Source organism: Apteryx mantelli, chromosome 14 (genome assembly GCF_036417845.1).
Source record: "Apteryx mantelli isolate bAptMan1 chromosome 14, bAptMan1.hap1, whole genome shotgun sequence".
Classification (NCBI taxonomy): Eukaryota; Metazoa; Chordata; class Aves; order Apterygiformes; family Apterygidae; genus Apteryx; species Apteryx mantelli.
Genome location: NC_089991.1, coordinates 10005053 through 10024461, shown reverse-complemented (window position 1 = coordinate 10024461; position 19409 = coordinate 10005053). Strand labels below are relative to the sequence as shown.

Below are 19409 nucleotides of genomic sequence, written 5' to 3'. Positions count from 1 at the left end.
TTCAGACTGTTCTGTAGGGAGGGGAGGAAAAGACAGGCACCTGCAGTGGGATATAGCAACTAGCAATTTCTGGATGTGCTTTCATCTTCCCTTCCCTGGACGCTTCCCAAGCTGTAATCCCTTTTCTTAGGTATCTTCCCCAAGTATTGCCATCATCTATTCCTGAGCTGCCCAGCACCACCTTGGGAACAAGCAGGGAGACGGCCCCCACCCTATTCACACACCCTGGTTAGATGGTGCATTTGGATACTGCAAATGGGCAATGCATCCAAGCAGCTGAAACAGCTTTGCTAATGTTTCCAAGTTTTAGCTTAACCCTATAGTGATGTAACACTCCACACAACACCTATGAACTTCTCCAGGCAGCATTTACAGCATGGGACAAAACAGAAAAAAAGCACAGGACAAATACATCTCTTCGGTAACAGCACAGGCAAGGAGCCCAGCCAGATATGGGTCAGCTCTTGACATGCATCACAAAACTCTATCATGCTCACAAACTTACAAATCTTTAACCCGCTCATCTTGCGGCTACATATGGCTGGAAATTAGAACCCCCCAAAAATCTATTTCATAAGCCTGTGAGCCTGAACTTGCTTCTCCGCTAGTTGGCCAACAAGACCCTCAGCTTACATTTTAATTTCATTCCTTGACCAATAGTTCATCAACCTTTGTCTGCTTTGTTTAACAAATGAGAGGGAGTCCAAAGAGTTCACTAGGACAGATGCTTACACTTTTTTTATAAACCAGTCTAAATTAGAAAAGGGAAAATCTCCAGGAAGAAAAACATTGGTACATTCTTCATGCATGAACTACCATTATGACTAATTATTTAAACTGTAGCAGTTACTACAAGCCCTAGCACCACTGTGCTAGATCCTAGATAATGCACACATTAAAACATAACATCCTTGTGCAGAAACTATAGAGAGAAAAGACAAAGGATAAGAAAGCATCATTCTCATGTGGAATTAATTGACCAGCCTAAGTAAATGCCAAGACTGAGAGATGTGCACATAAATTTGCATATAAAACATGCTTATTAAATATATTAAAGTCCACAGGACTATGTTATCAGTCTGTATAAACAGCACCAGGCTACCCTCCACAACTCTCACTTATAAAGCATACCCCCAAATCTTCCCCCGACACCTCCCACTTACAGACACTCTTCTCTGAATCTAGATCTAATTAAATTAAACCTCTGACTCACTTCAGCTCTCTGGCTTAGGTTTATGCGATCTTTACTACAAAGCCTTTCAGAACTGTTACGTGGCAGCACTTCCCTAAATACACCCAATTTTGCCTCTACTTGCAGCCTGGCAATCCACAGCCCCCAGGAACATGACACAGGGCAAGAGCTACAACAAGGACAACTCCTACAAAAGCAGCTGCCACATGTCTGCAGCCTGCCTGCACCCAGCACAACACACTGCACTGCCCCAACTCCATGGGTGGGATGCCCAAGGATTTAGCCAACATGCTGGCCCTGCTCAGGAGATCAGGAAGATGTCCAGACCTTTCCACTGCTACCCAACCATCTAGTATTCAGCCAGAAATTGCAGCCAGTCTCTGCATGCCTCTAAGAAGGAACAAAATCCCCAAACGCTCCAGAGATTTGGCCAAGTACATTTGCAAAAGAGAAGGGACCCTGTGGCCCAGGAATCCCTTCTCAAAGTTCTAGCCTAACCAGAAATACTAGCAACACAAAGAAAAAGAAACCCCACTAATTTCTAAAAAGCTAGCCTTGTCTCTCTACATGAGTTATTGGCAAGCAGAAACCAGTGCAGGTGCCAGCACTGCAGGTCCCCTCAAAGAGCTGGCACGCACCATCACTGTGCTAAAATCTGCCAGCCCACAAGCAAAGGGAGCTGCAGGCACACCTCTGACACAAGAGCTTGTTCATCTCAGCCATCGGAGAGAGGTCCCCCTCTGGATGGGAACTACCTATTTAAAGAGAACCACCTTTTCTGCCCCCAAAAGTGTTTATTTTTAAACCAAAGATATTATCAGAGATTGCGCATCAGCTTTCAGATAAAGCCCTGCAGGAGCTAGGTCTTCACTGAGAGTACGCTCAGTCCCCCCCTTCCCCAAACCTACTTTTCACAAAGAATTCATTTCATTTAAGAAATAGCACACAACTTATAGAGCCCTCAAGGCTTAGACCAGCAGCCACTCCAGAATCTGCATCTTTCCAGGGCAGCACATGAGGACACTTCCCACCTCAATCCCTTCACTTCCTGCCCCTATCATCTAACCTCCACCACCCCTCATGAGGAGAAGGGGAATAGAAAACCACCAAATCTTTACCTCCTCTATAACGGTTTGCACACATTTATATCATCTGGAGGAGCCACATGCCTTGGGTCAGCAGTTTCCCAGTTTTTTGTTTGGTTTTTTTTTTTCCTGCCTCCCTTCTTTAAAGTCAGAGTGCTAAGTAGCACAGGAGAACCCAATTCAGTTAACAGAATTAATAGCAATTAAGCCCAAATTGGAGTCACCACTGAGCTCTTTGTGTGGAAAGAAACTACATGTCATTGCAGCAAGATAAGAAGCAGGTGAAGTCAGAGGCTTTTTATTTCCAAGGAGAAAAATTGGTTCTCTTTCTGAAAGTCTCCTCCTCCCCTCTGATCAGAATTTGGTCCAGATGAAAAGGAGATTGCAGCTGGGATTTCTTTTCCATCCAGGCTGCTCTTGTCTTAGCCTTGCTCTTTGTACAGGGGAGAGCTCAGCCTTCTCCAAACCCCAGTTGAGGGTGCAAAAGACCCTCCTCAAAGAGGCTCTTTCTCTCTCCCTGCGTAAGAAAATCCCCTCCCTGTCTCCCAACACCCATGGGAAAGAGCAGAACATTCACATGCGAAGCTAAGTTCCCTTTAGTTAGCTTTGTCCATGGGATTTGCTCTTGACACCCAAAGCCTGGTGTGCAGGGAGGCTTTGTAAAGAGAGAGCAATTCAAGCTACCTGCGCTCTGGATTGTTCCTGCTCCTGGTGAATGCCCGATGCTTTCCCAAAGCAGTGTCTTTTCTTGCTGTCAGGAAGGGGGTGTCACTTAGGTGATTTATTCCCAGGTACCGCTCTGTCATCACAGCACCCTACAGTAGTTATTTTAGCTGCTGAGCAGCTTTCTTGCTCACTGTGGTGTCCCTTAGTTGTCATCCTATTTGAGGGTTTTTAATGTTCCCAATTAACAGCACTTCCTCTTCTAGAATGGGGAAGGTGCTGTAGCTTTTACTTAAGCTTCCTCTGTAAGGAGTGAAAACATGATACGTGTCCTGGGCAGATGCCCCTCAGGTGCTAAGCCTTCCCGCTTCTGCCAGGGCTCCTTTTAGCCACTGGTCTCTTGACTTGTTGAACCGACAAGTCCGTACATCAGTCTCCAGGCAGGCAGGAGCCAGGGGCAAGCTTTGGCTGGAAACATCCTCCCAGGCCAGGCAAGGGGCTCTGTGTGGTTTGGCAAGAGTTAGAGGCGCCCAGTGTTGGCATAGGAGTAAGAGGACACTGATGCCCCAGGCAGTGATGTGATAAGGTGACCCTAGGTCTAGAGGGATGCTCTCTTTAATGCAATGAGAAACCTGGACATGGGCACACAGGAGGGTGCTCTGGGTGGCGAGGACAGCCCTGCTGCAGGCTGGCCCTCCCTGCCGGGAGATCTACTCCCTATGCCAAGTCGGCAAGGCCGGGATCAAAGACAATTATTTTGTGTCTACCACAAATTTAGCTATCCTGTTATTCTGGGACCAGAGGCGGTAGGCGTGAAACCACGGGTGTTTGTGTATCTCCTAAAGGCTCAAGAGAACAGAGCACTGTGAAGTGTAAGCCAAGCTGTGTCCTTCCTGCACTTGACGTGGTGCAGAGCAAACGGGTCATTTCCAGTCTGAGCTGCTGGAAGTGTAGACTACTGCCTCCACACGTCTATTCTAGACAAGGTCTCTTCCATGTCTTCTCATGGTCTTGCCTGGGACTTTTCATTGATGCATGGGACACAGGACAGCTCTTGCTTGATGCAATCAAGTGTTAAGCCCAGTTGCACTGGGACTGGGTGAGATGAGAGTGTAAGCTGCATTGATTTCCACAGGCATGTCCTTGGTATTTGCTGCTGCCCAGCATGCAATGCTACGAAGGAATGGACACAGCTGTGGCACAGGGTGACACTGCCCCAATACCAGGCACCTCCACCCAGCACGGAGCCACGTGGTGGTGGCTTGCTGCAGCTGACATTTGAGATGCACACAGTGTATTGTGTGCACCGAGGCATGCCTCTGCTGTTCAGGTGAGCCTGGAGGGGCAGCAGGCTGCTGGCCTTGTAGCAGGACCTGCAGATGCTCACTGTGCTGCGTTACAGCCTGTCTGATGCCTGTTCATCAAGGATCCAGGGGAAGAAGGGATGGGCCTGGAAAAATGCTGGGTAAAACAACAGCAAAGGCTGCATCTGACGTCAGCTGAAGTTGCACCACACATTGCTTCATGTTCTTCATAGCCCTCTTGGGCCACCTGGGCTTTTCTCTCCTGCGTTACCTTACAAAAGAAAGCTGGCAGCACTGTGGGCTGTGTGCACCGCAGCAGGGCTGGGAACTCACTGGGGCACCTGTCCGCGGAGGGGCAGAGCACATCTCCTGAAGACAAGCAGAGCAGCTGCCGGGAGCCACAGGGCCTCCTCTCAATGGGCCATGTTGTGCTGCAGTGCGAGGCCCATGCCAGGCACAGCAGTCACTGCAGCGCCAGCAGATGGTGCATCCGCTAAAGAAAGCGGAAAAGGGGCAGGAGGGCAGCCAGTAGGAAACAGTGAGGTTGGTGCCTGCAATTCCCCTCCAGCCAGGGTGGGATCTGCACAGCAAAAAGCTGCCCAAATCCTCATCTGATGGCTAGGATTCACTTTTGTCAAGGACTTGAATGTTTTGAAGTCCAGAGAAAGGCAAGAAGCAGCATGTTCTGCCAGTGCCCCAGGGAAATTGCAACAGTCACCAGAGAAAAGCATTCAAGGATCACAAACCAGGCTCAGATGGTCATGAATCACAGCTTGGAAACCACAAATGGTCCTTAAGCCTCTTCAAAATAATGGCACTTACCAGCAAACTCGTTTGGAGTGGTTCACATTTTCCAGCTTCCTTGTGAACCCTGAGAAAGAGAATGGACTAAAGCCAAAGCCAAGCTCCTCTCACAGTCCCTGCTTCCCGGGAATGGAGTGCTAAAAGGTAGATGTTGTGACACTTGGCGTAAGCTCCATGGCGTGCGGAGGCTGAGTAGACAGGAGAGGACAGGGATGCTTTGCGCAGTCTGCCCAGGGGCTCAATAGCTGGTAGTTAAGAGCCAGTCCTCACTCAAAAGCAATGCTGTTTCTGAGAGCTTCTCTGGTCAAATACACCCCACCATGCCTGCTGCAGGGGTAACTACATAGTGCCCCATGGCCAGGGTCAACAAGACCATCGGGCTCAGCTCAAGGGCCTGTCTGGGCTCCAGGCTCTGAGATCAGAAAATGCCTGTTGAATGAGGACAGCTCCAAGCAGCACAGATGCACAGGGGTGACGGCCACGCTGATCCCAGGAGGGCTCCTAGTTTTGCTCTCAGGCCCTGTGAGTTGTCAGTGCTGGCTAAGAAGGAGAAACAGGGATCTCCAGGCCGAGGATGTCTGCTGGTGTCAGCATCTCGCCCGTTCCTTGAGTCTGCAGCAGGCCTGGGAAGGGGAAGATGGAGCCGAGCTCTGACCCTTGCGAGCTGACCTGGTGCCTGGTTCCCTCTGGGCTTGTCCAACTGCAGGAACTGGTGAGACAGGCACCGCAATTGCACTTGGAAGTCCAGGGATATCAGAGCAGTTTTGTTTGACAACAGTTACCTTGCTTTCCACTAATGAACACATAGGTGATGTGGTGTGCACTAACAAGATAAAACACCATGTTCTCCTTGGAGCCAAGTGCATGGGCAAATCAGAGACTTCGGTCAGAGCAAAGACCTACATCACAGTAAAACGCATGCAGTAACGCTCTTAGGTGTCATCAGTGTGTTTAATCCCTGATTTGAATATTAGTATAGTGGAAGAGCATAGAAACAGTCACACTGAGAGGACAGTCATCTAGTCCAGTACCCCATCTTCAGCAGGGACCCACAGAGCTCCTCTGACCTTTCTACCTCTCTAGTCCACTGCTGATATTTCTAAGTCTCATAATATTAATTCTAGTTTATAATAATATGACACCATAAATGACATAGCTGGGTATCGTGATAATTATTTATGATTTACACTTCTGGCCTGCACTGGCTGCTTCTGTAGAGGCTGTAAGTGTCATTTATGCATCTTTATTCCCTATCCACAAAAAAGCCAGGGATCTGTATGGCTGAAAACTACAGTTATAGGATCCAGGAAACTACAGAGCCTAGATACAGTGAGAAAGGCTGCTCCTAACCAACAAAAAAACAGGTCAGGTGAAAGGAGGTGAATGTCAAAGGGGCACAAGACGAAAAATTGAGGTGACAGGAACCATTCCCAATGGGTGGAAGTGTAGTTCCTGGAGTCAAAGGGACTTGCAGCAGCTGAAGGTCTGTGCCTGCCCCTCAATGGAAATAACCTGTGGGAGGTCTCTGGATCTGAGCATCCCGTTGGGCAAGAGCCTGACACCACAAGAGTGGCAGAGCGGAGTATCCCAGTTCAGGGACATGGCCATCTGGCACACCTCCCTCAGGCTCCCTGCACAGCAGCTGCATGCTGAGCTCCCCAGAGCCTTGCCAGCAGCATCTGATCACCCTTCATTTAATATTCCTGGATGCTTAGGGGGAGTGTGACCTCTGGCAATTGCTGCCTGAGGCCCACTTTGCCAAGAGGTAGCTCTGCAGCTCAGCTTGATGAGAACACCAGCAAAGCCTGAAGCTCAGAGACCTCCCAGCTAAGTAGGAGGATGGGGGCTGGTGTGACCAGCATCACCAGCTGCTCCAGCACACCCACCATGGTCGGCTCCCTGGCAGTGTCTTGCAGCGCTGGAGGAGAGAGACGCCCCAGCCTGCACACTGAAGCACTACCTTGAGCTTGCAAGCAGGCTGAGTTCCTCCCTCCATAAAATGCAGACGGCATAATTTGGTATGAAACATCTCCAAGTATTTCCTATGTGAACCCCAGCATAGCATGGGAATCTCAGTTTGCCTTTTGCAGTAAAAACAAATTTCTTGCTAAGGGAGGCTTGAAACTATGAGCCAGGGGCCTCCAGAATCTCAGAAAGTAGGTAAGAAATGAAGAAAGGAGGATCCCGGTGGGGATGAATAAGGATAAAAAGGAAAAGCAGTCTGCAGGTGGCAGCCACTGGCTTTGGCAGCCCCTTCCTCATGTAGGGGAAAACACCCAGAGTTAAAACCTGCTTGGGAAAGGAGGTTCAGCAGTGGATTATTTCACCTCCATTACCAGAGCAGAAGGACTGCTCCTCATCCACAATGGGCTGAAGATGGTGCTTTCACTTCAAAGTGCCTCACTTTCACAACCAGACTGAAAATATACATGGCATCAAAAATAATGTCACATTTATTAGGAAAGTGATTTGAGTGCAAAGCTCACCGAGGAACATACGGAGCTGCCTGCATGCAGAAATCAAAGGGAAACCCTTGATCGAAAGGCAGTGTTTAGCCACTATGTTCAAGGGCTCTCTAAATCAAAGACAAAATCCCTCTTTAATCAAGGCCGTTGACCAAAGCAGAAAGCATGCAAAGCCTCCAGCAATGCCGCAACGTTTCCCATTGCGGTGGCACCGCTGGTGCAGGTGCTGCTGTGCCCCAGCATCTCATCCCCTCCAACACCCCTGCCTGAACCTCCCACTGCCGTCCGGCACAGCAGCTCCCAGGATGCCAAAAAAACACACTTTTGGGAGACAGTAATCATAAGCAACCACATAAGGCCCAAAGCATGCCACCATGCCCCTATTCAAGCTGCCTTAAAATTTCAGCTCCTGTTATTGAGCTTGAGCAGTCATTAGGAAAAGGAGCAAGAGTTAATTGGGCCTTATCTAATTTCAGGCCAACTCCAGGGTCAATAACAGTTAGCCAAGGTTTATCAGCAGTGTTTAACCAGCATTTGCCAGCTTTGGGGAGAGTTTGTCCAGACAGGTGTGTGGCATGCTGACGCAAAGGAGAGGTCAGGGAGCACTGCATTCCTGTGCCAGAGGGCAGATACAAACAGTTGGCACAGTGATAAACTCACATTTATTGCAGCTAAACCAGAGCTAGCACTAGATGCTGGCAGGGTAAGAGCTCAATGTGCATAACGTCCAAATTTATAAATGCACTTCTTAAATAACGCCGGCCTTGTGGCACCTCATGGCGGTGAAGCTTCAAGGAGAAGCAATCTCCAGAAACAGCACAGTGTTTCCATCCTCTGCTGAGCTTTTCTCTCCCTTTTCAGCATGTTCAAGACTAGAGTCCAGCAACAGGAACAGTATCACCAGCTCTAACCCACGTCCACTACTTTCTTCTCTTTCCTCCCAAAACCTCATTTCTGTCAGCCTGGAAAAAGAGCACCTCCCATTTTAAAATCTCTGCATATCTAATGGGAGGAAGAAATGTTGTCAGAAATGAAAGGCTTATTTCATAGCTTGCATTTCAAATATTTTTTTCCTTTCTTTCTGCATCTTCCTTTTTAATAGTCAGTCTTTCCCACGGAGCTGAGCAGACTGAGAGCTCTCTGCTGGAAAAGCATCGTCTCGTCTAATCATCTGAACAGTATGGGGAGATGGACCTAACAACTTTAGCTTTCTCTAGCCATGTATTTCATTGAAATCAGAAGTACAACAGTTTTCTTCTGAGCCCTGGGCCAGGGAGCAGGCCATGTGTCAATAGTGGTTAGCACTGCCAACGGAACCCATGGAAATAGCTAGAAATGACAAATACTTCTGGGGTTGTGATAAAAGTCATTCGTAATTTCTTTTTGTTTATCAGCTGGCTTACAAAGTGATTGAAAGCAGCATAAAAACTTGACAAAAGCTTTGACAAATTGTTTTCAAGAAATTAAGAAAAAATGTGAAAATATTCTGTGTTTAAGACCTTTATTGAAAACTGCCTAAAAAAGCTCCTGGTCTTGGGGGCATTGAGTCATGTAAGGACCCCAGAGAGGATGGGCTGTTGCTTGTCTGATGGTTTTGGAAAGCTCCTGTGGACCGTATCAACCTGCTCAGTCGAGTTATGAACCTCTCCAGGGAAGGGGCCTCCACAGCATCTCTAGTCCCTGTGCCAATGTTTGGCTACTGTCATGGTGAGAATTTTTTCCTTATATCTAGTCGACATTACCCTTCCCGCAGTTTGTGCCTGTTGCCTCCCATCCTTTCACCAGGCCACTCCAGCAGGGGTCTGGCTCTATCTTCTCTCAGCAGCCCAGACAATTTTTCACACACCTTGTCTCAGCTCTCCAGCCATATCCCTCTTCCCCAGTCTGGCACCACCATGCACAGCTGCCTCACACTTGCTGCTCGGTTTGTTTGGAATTTATCCAACTTTTCTAAAAAGTCAGTTTGCAGATATAATCATGTCAAAGTTACCTGGTGGAAAGGGGCCTAAGGACAACAATAACGGTGGGCAGATGGATCATAATTTGACAGTCTGTGGCCCCTAAAGGAAGGTATATACCATAGTCTTCCTGTTTTGTTCAGCTGTGTGAAAGGAGTGGGCAGGGGTGGCTGCTTTTAGTTCAGTGAGAAAGGGAGTCCCTTGCTGGAGGAGACCGAAAACCATGTTTGCCCAGTGACTGGCCACCACACTTAATCGTTCTGCCCTTGATCTCTCTGGCAGCCTCAGGGACAGTCATATGTGGAGGCAGGAAGCATATAGGGTTTAATAAAAAAGCAATTTTGTAAGGGAATTTGCTTTTCATATTTTCTATAGGAGGGGAAAAATGATGCTGTCTCTTCAGCAAAGCCAGGGAAAGAAAGAGCAGCAGAGAGTCCCATTTCAGCATCTTGGCAAGTGACCACATGCTCCCAGCAGCCCAGGAGCAACACCAACATCTTGCGCAGGACCAAGAAGGAGGGCACAAGCTGTCGGCAAGCAGAGCCTTGCCAGGAGCCCCCTGTGCTGTTCCCAAGCCAAGGTCCCTCCCCAGTGCCTGGGTCTCTGCTCTACTCTATCAGCCCAGACTGGAGCCAGGGCCACATCTGTGGCCAGAGGTGACCACACCACGGAGGTATTTCCACCAGCCATGAGCCCTCGCCCAGCAACCTAAAGCTCGAGGAGGAGGTTTCCAGGGGCTGAGTCCGTTGGGTTTGGTGTCACCGCAGTGGTGGGAGAGCGCAGGTGAACAGGCCAGGAGATGGGCATGGGAACTTAGCATCACCCCAGGGAGTTGTACAGTTGTCCCCAGGCAGTTGCATCCAGTAATCTTTGCAAACACATCGCCTGTCCCCAGCACATCTATCCTCCTCTGGAAGCGTCTGACTGGCACTGCCTCCCCTGAACGAGACACTGAGCTATGATTTATGTGATGGCTTTGTTTTCAGACACCGTTGTCAGCCATCCCCATCCCCAGGCGAAGCCACTGATGCCTGCCGATTTCCAAAGGTCATTACCATGGCCGCTCTGCCCTTGCTGAAGGACAACAGACAGAAGCTTTGGTAGAAGTAGAAATGATCATTTGTTAATTCTCTCCTGCGGCTATGTTCAGCATCCTCCCCGCAAACCAGAGGCCCCAGGGACAACTTTTCCAGGAAAGAAGAGAAAACAAATTGACATACTGTCCTGGGCTCCAAAGTGTCTCTTACAGGTGGAAAAAATATGTGATGTTTTCACACCAGCTATAGTCGCAGGATCCCTTTTCCTAAACTGCCTGAACGCTCAGTATCTTCCATGCACCCAGAGCAACAAAAAAGTTTTCCCAGTGTTAATGGGAAATAATCTTAGACAGAATCACCATCCCGCAGCCCTGCATGCCCAGGTGTCCTCCTCTCCGCTGGGGCATGCCACTCCACCAGGCTTACATGGGCTGCACTGAAAGGAGAACGAGCCTGGTTTCTTTCGGACGCATCCTGCACTCCACAGCCAAGGCTGGCTGGACACACGCGCCAGCTCCAGGGCTGGCCATCCCAGCTGGCAACAAGGTGCTAGGGATTTTTAGCCTTTAAATCCAACACAGGCAGCACTTTGGACCCAAGAGGGCTTTTGTCATGTGTGGGAAGTGTCTCCTGTAACATCACTGTGCATTTCTCCAGCCTTTCTCCAGCTGCGGCATCTCCCCTCACTCGCCCTCCCCAGGAGACCTGCTCCCGTGCGGCCCTTCCCACAGCCCCAGCATCACTGGCTCGCATGAGCTAATGCCAAAGGTCGCAACATCTCCCTTTTATTGCTGTGTTCCCAAGCGGTAGGGTCCGCAAGAGGCACTCTGCTTTGGCTTTAGCCCGCTCTCTCCGCACTCGCAAGGAGGCTAGAAAATGTGTCTTTGGACTCCCTAACGGCCCAGGAACCACCCCAAATGAGTCTGTTGGTAAGTGCCATTATTTTGAAGAGGCTTAAGGACCACTTGCGCTTTCAAAGCTGTGATTCATGACCATCTGGGCCTGGTTTGTGATCTTTGAGTGCTTTTCACTGGTGACTCTGTTTCCCTGGGGCACTGATGGCTTTTCTCCATTCATCAAGCCCTCAGAAAAAGCAAATCCCAGCCCTGGTAGGACAAGTGCTCCTCCAGCCTGTCCTGAATATTGGCTGGGCCATAGCAGGGAGGTAGCTAGCTTCCCAAATTTTTCAGTACCTTGAGACATTGTACTACTTCTCAGAAAACATGATGAAACCTAAAGTGCTCAGATTTGGCCCAAAGATGATGCAAACATTCCTCCTGCAGGAGGAGGAGCACCTGTCCCCACCAACCTGCCTAGAGGAAGATGTGCTGGTTCAGCAAACCCCTTGCTCTGATGCAGAGTTGCTTGTTCTCCTCCTTCAGTGTTTTCATTTAAAGGTGATGGGAGCTGCTAGACCTGCTCAGACCTCAGGGGCTTTTCAGGATGCTACCCCAGGAGGACCAACAGAAGGGCGGGGGGGGTTGCCTTTTTTTTTTTTTTTTTTGCTTTGCTTTTTGCTGGCAGAGCTGCCTGACTCATTTCTCCCTACTCCTCCAGCTGATGTGTTCAGAGGAACACGCTGCTCTGACAAGGTGACACATCCCAAGAAAGCCCACATTGCTGAGGAAATCTCCCTGCTCCTTTCTACCCAGTGCAAAAGCAGCTCAAGGCTCTTTTTTATTCCTCCCCAGTCAAAGAAGCCCCAAGCATTTCTCTCCAGTTTTGCTGAGGAATATAGAGTAGATGTCAATCAGGACAGAGGCGCCCCTGAAATCCTCCTTTGGAAGGTGTCTCATAACCACATAGGTGTCAGCAGAGGTGCTGGGGAAGGAGGAGGAATTACTGACAGATAAACTGCATTAAAAACCTACTGCAGCAGTTGTTGAGCTCCAGCAGTATTACAGACTGTGCTGGAGTCTTATTTTGGCAGAGATGACACTGCCATTGAATCAGTGAGCTTGGCTCAATTCATTAAGTTCAGTTTGTTATACAGCTTATTCTGGATTTTCTTCAACCTGATTCAGGAGTAAAGCACTTAAACAATCTCATATAGCTCCGGAAGGGCTTACGAACATGGAAGGAAGGCAGTGTAAATCTAACAGGAGCCAAGTGATAAAAGATGAAGAGAGAAGCGTCCAGGAGGCAGGGGGCAGTCAGCAGCCTGTCTTGGCTTCGGTACCTCTGACTTGAGAGGAAGGAAAAGTGAGAGAACATGGCATTGTACACACTTGAAATGTCCCAGGAGCCAAGGCGCTTCCCAGCTACACAGCAGCTTTCATAAACACTGAGAATTTACCCATCAAACTCAAGTTTGGAGATATGCCTGGATGTTTCCAAGGAATCTGAGTGAAGATGTTTCTGCTTCTGGACAATCAAAACCATCACATTTCCTGGCTGTGGTGAGGATCTCTAAACTGGAAAATGCACAAACGTGTTTTAACAGGAGTGGGCACATCCCAGACAAAGGCAGTCAGACAAACTGTTTCCAGCGCTGCCTCTTCTGTTCTCTTTACATGTTATAGATTGAAGAGGAAAATCTTTTCCCAAGCTGGGCTGGTGTATAACCATAAACCGTTCTTGCTAAGGCTCCTGTCCTCTCTGAGAGGTGAGACCGAGGCACCCCCTGCTTTACTCGCACTGTGATCCTGGCAGTGCATTGGAAGAGCAATAGAGAGAGTGCTGGACTGAGGTTAACCTCGCTCAGCTATAAAAAATTATCATATCTTCTTCCCTTGCTCCTCAGAGGATGATAATGGCACGTGAATCTTCCTCCCAGCGAAGTCAGAGGGCTCAACCCAGGTATTCACAGCTGCCAAATGGGTCATACACAAACCTTCCTTTGCTCTCCGAGTTATTAAAATGAAAGACGCCATTAAAATAAGTTCTTCTAGCCTCGAATTGCAGGACGCCCTGGAGTGCTTGGGCAGCGGGCAAAGAGCAAAGGGGAGGCGAGACTAGGGGAGCAGAGAAAGTCTCCATTGCCACCAAAGTCAGCCCATGAGGAGGAGGAGGGCTGCTTCTGCCAGGCAGTGTCCCGCCAGAGCCGCATGTGGGCTAGGGTCTCCTGCAGACAGCAGAGCAGTTGCCAATTTGAACTGAGATTTCTGTCTCGCAAACATCTCTTTGAATTGCTCTTGGCATTGACTTCTTCCTGTTCAGCTAATTAAAAATCTGTCTTTGAGTCATAAGCCCCCATTAGTAATAATTTGCTTTGCATTTCTCCAGTGATTTATGGATGAGATATCAAAGTGCTTTAGAAACATTAATTAATCCTTGTAATACCCGAGGGACAGATCCACTCTCCACAGCGCACCATTGGCGGTGTGGAGTAAACGCAGGCAATCCCCAGAGCTTACTCCAAGCCGGAGGCAGGCAGAGGGGAAGGGAGCAGCATCCGACCCAGCGAGCCCATTGACGGCCTTCCTGCCATCATGGAGATTCCAGTCAAAATAACAGCAGGCAACGTGTGGCCACAAGCGAGCCCGAGGCATGGTCAGAGCCCTGCTCCCGGCAACAGTCCTGACGGCTGTGCCTCCCTGTCCAGAGCAGGAAGGGGAGCCTCAGGGTGGTGACACTCCAGCTCTGCTCTGTCGGTCATGCTAGGAAAGGTGCCTGTGGACAGAGGCCATCTTCCCCCAGAGCCCAGGGAACGGCAGTGGCAGGGTAATTATTCAAACCAGGTCCGCTTGTGCTAGATGGGAGGCCAGCTCAGGCATGTATTTTGCTTGCCATCCAGCCTTTTTCCTCAGCTTGCTTTTTGCACAAAGCCCCTTTTTCCCAGCTTTGCAGGGCAGACCCAAGGCTGTCTCCCATCTGTGAGGTAAAGCTCCAGCCCTTACCAGCGATAAGGGTCGTTACTTCCATTGGCTTCCGGGAGACTTTTATCCTTGTGTGCACAAATGAGCCATTTGCCACCTGGTGTTATCCCCATATTTTAAATGTAGTCATCACAAGGTTGCAGGGTGGAGCTGGCCGTGGAGGGTGGTGCCAGAGATGGGGAAAGGTATAAAGGCCCCGTGTGGACCACCAAAAATGGGGTCTCTGAAAGCCAGAAGAGAGTCCTGTTTCCTCCTTGCTGTCCTCAGTAAAGCATCACCTTGACCATGAAGGCAGCTGGTGTTTTCCTGCTCCTCTGCCTGGCACTCTGCAGCTACCCAGGTGAGTGCCATGTTTTGCTTAGAAGCTCTTTGCAAAATCTCCTGAGTCTGCCACAGGGGAAGGTGAGCCTGGGAACAGGCCACCTGGCTGCTGGGACCTGGGCAGGGGCATGGAGCGTTCCCCAAAGAGTGCTGCAAAGCCAGTATGCATTAAAGCAGCCGTCTGTGAGCAGGTTTAAAGCAAAGGCTTTGAAAGGGTGCCTTGCACCTGTTACCAAAACGAGCAGACCCAGACTGACACTCTTTCAGGACTGGAATTCAACGTGGGAGCTGGTTATTTCTTGGACAGTGCAATTCTTTTAGAGTGAATAGATGCCATACTGGATTAAAAAGAACAAACCCCAAAAGACATGAAACACATCTACAGAGAGGAAAATGAAGCTCTTGTTACCAGAGTCAATGTTTAAGCTAACTGTGATTTCAAGATCCCATATGGTACAGAAGGATAAGACGATGAGCTAATGCTGTCTTACATCCTGCTCCCTGCGAGTGTCTGCATTAGTGGATTTGCTCAGGACAGGAGGGCGCTTTTGAAGCAAGTCCCCTGTTATCCTATTTACTGTGCTGCAGCTGCCATTGCAGACACTCTGAGTGCAAAATCTGAATTCCTTTTAGATGGCCTAAGCATGTAGTGAGCTACAGCTGCTTTTGGGTATTCATCCCTGGGACTGGACCAGAGCTAGTCCAAAGTAAAATCCCTGAAACATGACTAGTGTGGATATGAGGTCCTTAGCACCAAACTGCTTCACTCTACAGAACCACTTTTCTTGGGGTCACACTGCTTGGTAATGTAGATGTAGCCTAAATCTTCCTTGTAGGTCACTCCTGGACCTGCAGGGAATCTGAGGTCTTCTCCTCAGTACTGCTGTTGGCTGAGAAAATTCAGGTTTTTTTCAAAATGCACCACCACATGTTCAGCCCATGTTGATCCCAGCTGTCAGTTCAGGGCCAGCTCCTCCATGGACAAGAAGTCCACCAACGCCAGGCTCACGCTCACCAGGTTTGGTGTGAGACCTCAGGGTCTGCACAGAGGTACCCCATTTCTGCTTTTTTAGAGGCCTTCAGAAACTTGTCTTTGGTCTACTTCCCTGTGGTATAAACCCACAGAGACCAGAACAATCACCCTGGGCTTATACAAGCATCAGTCCAGCACCAGCAGGAGTTTTTCGGTTACCCATGAACAAGTGATAAGAGATGATGAAAGCTACCTTTTCTCCCTGGCAGTTGGAGTGAACGGCAGGGCAAGTCACTAGGGTGCACCTGGCCTTGGCAGGGGCTTCCACTGAGCACGGTGCTTCTGCTGGGGAGAGAGCCAGATGCAGCGGGGATGGCCCTGCAGAGCTGAGGCATCCCACCGCAAGACAGGAGAGGTGCAAGCAAGGAAGACCTGTAGTTATTTGCTGGGACCCTGAGAGGACCAAGCTCTGTGAGCCAAGACATACAATCCTCAGCCTAAAGCATCTTTAGCGGGGTCCCCCTTGAAGGCAGCCTGAGTGAAGGACACTAAGAAGTCTTTTCTCTCCACTTTAGGAAATGCTGAACTGGACGATGCTGCTGACACAGGAACAGAGGTGAAGGCTCCTATTTTGGTGTAGTGCAAGCATATGCCCAGCTTTGGTGGGACGGCACTAACCTATACATGGGGAAGCCAGTGTTGCTCAAGGACTGTGAGCCACTGGGTCAGCTGTCCAGAGACCCAGGTGCCTGGGAATGTCCTTCCACCTGCTGCGCCACAGTAAAATCCCAATGATGGTACTGATTTCCCTTTGTATTTCCCCAGGCTCAGTGGAGAAAAACTGATAGACAAGAGCTGAATATTGCTATCACATACCAAGTTAAAGGCAATCAAGATTAGACCTCCCATTCCTCTATGGTGGGCAAATGTGAGGGCAGCTTGCTCCCCAGGGATACCTGTGGCCATGGAAAATAAAAGCTGGGGAGAACATGATCAGACGCTGCCCATGGAGCACTACCTGCTCAACGTTGTCTCTCCTAAAGGAGCACAGGAATGCTAGGTGGGATTCAGCTGGCCAAGGGACAGCATGATGATGGGCATCCCAGTGTTTCCAAGAGTTCATAGCAGAGCTCCAAGGAAGCTGAAATGTGTTACCCAGATATACAGAATACATGTCCCTGCGAAGGCAAAAGTTACTCTGGTAAATTGAAAACATGTTTAATATTTAATATTATCATTACCCTTTTCTTTCTCCAGGCAACTTGCAGCAATTATGACCTAAAGAAAGGCTGTACAAAGATCTTTGACCCTGTCTGTGGCACAGACAACATCTTATACAGCAATGAGTGTTCCTTGTGCTTTCAGAACCTGTGAGTAGCTGGATCTTGTGCAAGTATAAATATCATGCAGGCTAGAGCTACCATGTATGTCTGGGATTTCCTAGAAAGAAAGATGTTCACATGCATCTGGGTGGAGGGCATAAATCTGGCCACCCGCACAGCTGCTGCACCTGCTGCTCTGAGCACGTGGCATCCATCTGCAAAACAGGTCCGTTGTGTCCGACTCATGGCACATGGGATGTAGCACTGATCTGCCCACCATCAGGGAGTGCACGGCCAAAATTTCCGAACACCTGCAGCCGTGCTGCAGCAAGTGCTCAGACTGCACTGGAGGGTGGCCAGAAACTTGGGCAAGTGGCAAAATCCTCAAAATCTGCCCAGATCTCACAGATCCAGGCAGAAAAAGATTTTTCCAGGTGACCTCGGGTGCATGGTGGCTGAGGAAAAACTGTGTTTTTTCACACCAGGAGTTCACAGCTGATCTCTGCTTTCAGTTTTCTCTGCATATGCAAGGTCATTGTTTTCTCTGGATATTTTTAAGAATGAATCTTTTATTTAATCTGTGCTGATGCCAGATTCCACTGTCTTAGCAGAAGGCCAGGTCCAAATGCTAGCAAAATATCTGGCAAGACTTGATTCATTTCCTCTGGCTTGGGCCCTAGGTGATTCTGAATATATTTATACACTGCAAGCACTCTGTGTCAGGTGAGCAAAGGAATTCCTTCCAACTCAATGCTGTTAAGTGGTTCAAAAATCTCTGTTGGAAAGATTGAATCTGATCTGTAACCAGATGCTGCAGTCTGTGGGGGCTAAAGGAGTTTTGCCTTTGACTTTGTCTGGCAGAGGCAGGGCTTTCTAGTGATCAGGCTGTCGGCAGTGTGAGTGCCCATCTGCTGTCAGCAGAGACATCTCTGACAGGAGCTCAAATTCCAGCTTTCCTGTTCCTGGAGGAAAGGACTCGTGGAGCCAAGCTCTGCCTTCAGGAGGAGTTAGTCCAAGCTAACACTGGAGTAACAAAGAACAGAGCCTGGGTCACTGAAAAAAAGCCCTGGAAAACAATCCATGGTCTGGCTGTCCCCTCTTTCCTCTGTTAATCCAAGCTTCTGCCCCATACTCTGCTCCTGGCCTGCCCAAAGACTGACTTTACATTTTAAGGCCAAAGGGGATGCTGTTCAGCAGCCAGATGTTGAGAGGGGTGTCCCGAGCAAAGGCAGCAGGGCCAGCAACCTGTTGCAGTGCTGGCCAGAGGGAATGACTGCGCAGGAAGCCGGCCACCTTGCACCAGCTGCTGCCTGCATGGTGTGACAGCAGCCCCAGCAGCATCACAGCTTTGGTCGGGAACCAAAAGCTGGTTAAGGAGAGCAAGGAAGGGTTTGGAGTAGGTGCACAGGGAGCAAGGTGGCATCGGGCCTTGGAGTGAAAAGTGCCCGCGTCCCCCAGAGAGGAGCACACCTCCAAAGGGGAAGGGAGGCATCAACGGTGGTGGGAGGGAAGGTTTGGAGCCACAAAAATGAACCACAGAAGCAATCAGGAAGGGAAGCTGGGGTCAAGACTAAGTGAGACAATGGTGGCATTTGTCTGTAAAAGTCCACGCAAACAAAATCATAACTTTTATCATCTGCAGCCAGAGAAGCATTAGAGGTGTCTTGCAACTGCCATACAGCAAAGAGGTGAATTATTCTGCCAGGAGGGGTCAGGAAGAGCTAGCTCTTGGGCTTATTGGAATTAATTAACTCATGTCCAAGGTAACCCTGAACTGCCTGTCAAAAATGCATGGGCTTCCTTATGACCATGTGTAACACTTAAATGATAATTTAAATAGTGTTTACCATTCTTTCTTTGTCCCCTGAGTCAGGCTGTGCTGTGTATCAGGGACTTTAAGGCACTCTCTAGCATATTTAACCTCTTTTTTAGGCAAAGGAACACTAATGTGCGCATAAAGAAAAGGGGAAAGTGCTAAGAGCCTTCCCCACACTCCGACTCTGCTCAAAACTAAAAAAAGCACCACTGTGCTGGAGAAGACAGCACAAAGATGTCTTTTGCCTATATAAACTTCTAATAAAATGGAAGCATTTCAATGTCTTGCACTGTGATTTCCCGCACACCGCCCCCCCACTTTCCCTCACATTTAAAATACCTTCCAGTAAACATGGTTTGTTTTGGTAACATTCATAAAGAGCTGCGAGCAAATTACTGACAGAGCCCCAGGGAAAAAGGCTGGGACATTCCCAAGGAGAGAGCCAGGCTCTGACACAACAAGCAGACTCTATTTTGCACGGAGAATTTTGTTTTCTTTTCCTAAACTTCCAGCACCCGAGCAGCAGGAGACGGGTGCCTTCATGACTTTCAGTGTAGGGGGCATTAAAGCCGATGCTCCAGGCCTGTGCCGGGAGGAAGAGTCCGGCCTGGCCGCTCGGGCTGAAGGACCTCCTGCCTCCTCCCTTGTCCT

General features: G+C 49.1%; 1 protein-coding gene across 1 annotated transcript; it reads left to right on the top strand.

Moving 5' to 3' along the window:
• The first annotated feature begins 14611 nt into the window (after nt 1-14611).
• LOC106485288 (serine peptidase inhibitor Kazal type 1) lies at nt 14612-18920 on the top strand. Its single transcript, XM_013943621.1, has 4 exons — nt 14612-14666; nt 16196-16236; nt 16878-16990; nt 18875-18920. Exons 1-4 carry the CDS (start codon nt 14612-14614, stop codon nt 18918-18920), a joined length of 255 nt encoding a protein of 84 aa, XP_013799075.1.
• The last annotated feature ends 489 nt before the right edge of the window (nt 18921-19409 follow it).

Excerpts from the sequence above, each read along its gene's own strand:
- LOC106485288 (XM_013943621.1), top strand. The coding sequence starts at position 14,612 with ATGAAGGCAGCTGGTGTTTTCCTGCTCCTCTGCCTGGCACTCTGCAGC. Across the intron at positions 16,237-16,877 it reads CTGCTGACACAGGAACAGAG|GCAACTTGCAGCAATTATGA; the intron begins GTGAAGGCTCCT and ends TTCTTTCTCCAG. Across the intron at positions 16,991-18,874 it reads TCCTTGTGCTTTCAGAACCT|GCAAAGGAACACTAATGTGC; the intron begins GTGAGTAGCTGG and ends CCTCTTTTTTAG.